General features: G+C 38.1%; 1 protein-coding gene across 1 annotated transcript in view; it reads right to left on the reverse strand.

Annotated features, from left to right (window-relative positions):
- Nucleotides 1-2,496, reverse strand: part of LOC101855241 — a gene marked incomplete at its 5' end in the record, with an annotated part of 17,942 nt that overhangs the window by 8,561 nt on the left and 6,885 nt on the right. The window contains 3 exon segments of the mRNA XM_013080396.1: nucleotides 319-415; nucleotides 1,073-1,168; nucleotides 2,040-2,143. Of these exon segments, the coding sequence (XP_012935850.1) occupies nucleotides 319-415; nucleotides 1,073-1,168; nucleotides 2,040-2,143 (297 nt within the window).

The following is a 2,496-nucleotide window of genomic DNA, read 5'->3' on the forward strand; positions in this document are numbered from 1 at the left end:
CCCGTTATTTTTTATTTGTCTGTTACAATATTTCCATTGCACTGAATAAAGTTGCATCGTGCTTCTCTATGTCCAAATCTACAAAAATGTTAGACTAATGCTGCTGCTACTACTAATGTTATTGCATATAATTTCTACAGTGCCCATTCCCGTGCAATACAGTTAAACGCGAATGCATATCAAATTGTGAGTAAATCAATTACCCCTTTCCCCATTTTTTTTCCTCTAAAAGAAAAAATGAAAAATATATTAGGTATAAGATAAATTAACAAAGAGTCATCCACTTCCAGCCAACGAATTCAGTTATGAAAAACTCACTTGCGATTTGTTCCACTCGCATCTGAATGTCTCGAATTTTGTCCTTGAGTCTGTCTATCTCTGCCTCCATTTGTTTCATGTCCGGTTCGCTGGTCAGCTGGAGGAATGATACAGCGTATTCATGACAACAGACACTTATTGGTTCCCACTTCTCTCTCCGTGTCCATTTCTCTCTCTTTCTCTCCCTCTGTCTCTCCTCTCTTTCTCTCTCTCTCTCTCTCTCTCTCTCTCTCTCTCTCTCTCTCTCTCTCTCTTTTTTTTTACACACACACACACACACAAACAAACACAAACACACACGCATCTCGGAAAAAAACGACGTGGTGGCTCCCAAACCACGTTCGACAATGAAGAATGGCACCATTGTTATGTCGCTATATTTAAAAAATGCAAGGTGCTCTAGGCACACATAGTATCTGATTTCACAGCATCATTAAACACCAGTCTCCTTCAAAAAGCCATAAACATGTGTTATGATATCCTAGATCGTGTACTATCATGGCCGCAACTTTCCCATCGACACGTTCGTCAATTGCCCTTCATTTAGCTAAATTAATGGCACGTTCCTATAGTGAAACCAGAAATACGTCATAGGGTAGGACTTCATAGTGCAATTCTATTTAGAAAAAAACAAAACTCACCAGACACATAACATTATTATATCTAATAGGTTTTTGATTCAAAATACCTCATGGTATGGTGTACGACTTGGTTAAAAGAGGATCAAGGATCCACGGGCACTCATGCTCATTACCTGAGACAGCCTCTTGTCGTCTAGTCTTCCAACAATCACTTCAGGTGTGATCTCATCGGGCCTTAACTTCCGCGGTGGTTCCACTTTTTTGTCTTTCTGAAACACCGAGTTATAGAAAAAGGAGCATTTTATTGATCTGTCGCTACCTCAGAATTTCAAACTTTTATATGACATTTTTGGCCGTTTTGATTTACTATAACCCTGAGGTCAGAAACCAATGTTCAATATGCTCTATCAAAACCGTAAGATTAAACAGAGTCGTTATCAAGATATTCAAAGAACTGCATTCCAGAAAGTTTAAATATTGTGAAACTCAAACTTTTTGACCGCTAATGTCTCAAAACTAGGTACTGAGCAGATACAATAATAATTCTTTTATTATAGAAGTGTATCTAAGGTTTGGCAGGCATAATAATAAAATTATAGATGATTTTGACCGGAGGGCATTTGGTAATTCGTTAAAACCCACGCTTGGGAGTTTGGAGTAGAACAAAGCAAGTAGTGAGAAAAAGAAATTAAAATAGTATGAGCAAGAAGACGATGGAATCTAGACGCACGCTGAAGACTTAGAGCATGACGGCAGACATTATTTAATGATCCAGGACTAGAATGGGCAAGCAAAGGCATAAATTTACGGCAGTAAAAAAATGTCACGACAATGATAATAATGGAATATAAAATAACTGCCTAAACACATTTTTTCAAAACAAACAAACAACAACTAAGATTTCTGATCCCTCCCCCCCCCATTCTCCCTCCTCCCCGAAAAGTAACAAAACAACAAGCAACAGCTACAGCTACATCGATGACGGCAGCAGCAACAACAATAACAACAACAAAACATTAGACTTAGTTATAATCAAAACAGCATCACCAACATCATCTTCAACAACAACTACAACAACAGTCAGCAATAACAAAAGCCATACACCAGCAAACCAGAAACAAACAGATACACCAAACTCACCTTCCCCTTTTTCCCTTTCTTCTTCAGCTTCGGGAAGTAATCCGGGGAAGTAATTTCAGGAAACAAATCTTTGGCACGACGCGCCAAAACACGAGTTCTCTCCACTGCAATCAGAAGGAAAACAAGGAAATTGAATGAGCGTTGCAAGTAACAGGAGGCAACAAAACAAAACAAAACAAACCACACCCCACAAAAAACATGCGGTCCACTTGAGGACAAAGTTGGACGAAAGTAAGCTCTATACCAACAGTTATGCGCTTGTCTTTAGACATTAAAATAGTATACCAAAACAAACAAGAAAACAAAATATTTAAAACAACCCCCCCCCTCCAAAAAGAACAACATCATCAACAACAACAACAACAACAACAACAACAACAACAACAACAACAACAACAACGGCAAAACATATCTCCGTTGCTAATATTCAGAGAGAATCTTAAAATTTGTTTTTATT

The sequence above is a fragment of the Aplysia californica genome, unplaced genomic scaffold, assembly GCF_000002075.1.
Source record: "Aplysia californica isolate F4 #8 unplaced genomic scaffold, AplCal3.0 scaffold00084, whole genome shotgun sequence".
NCBI lineage: Eukaryota > Metazoa > Mollusca > Gastropoda > Aplysiida > Aplysiidae > Aplysia > Aplysia californica.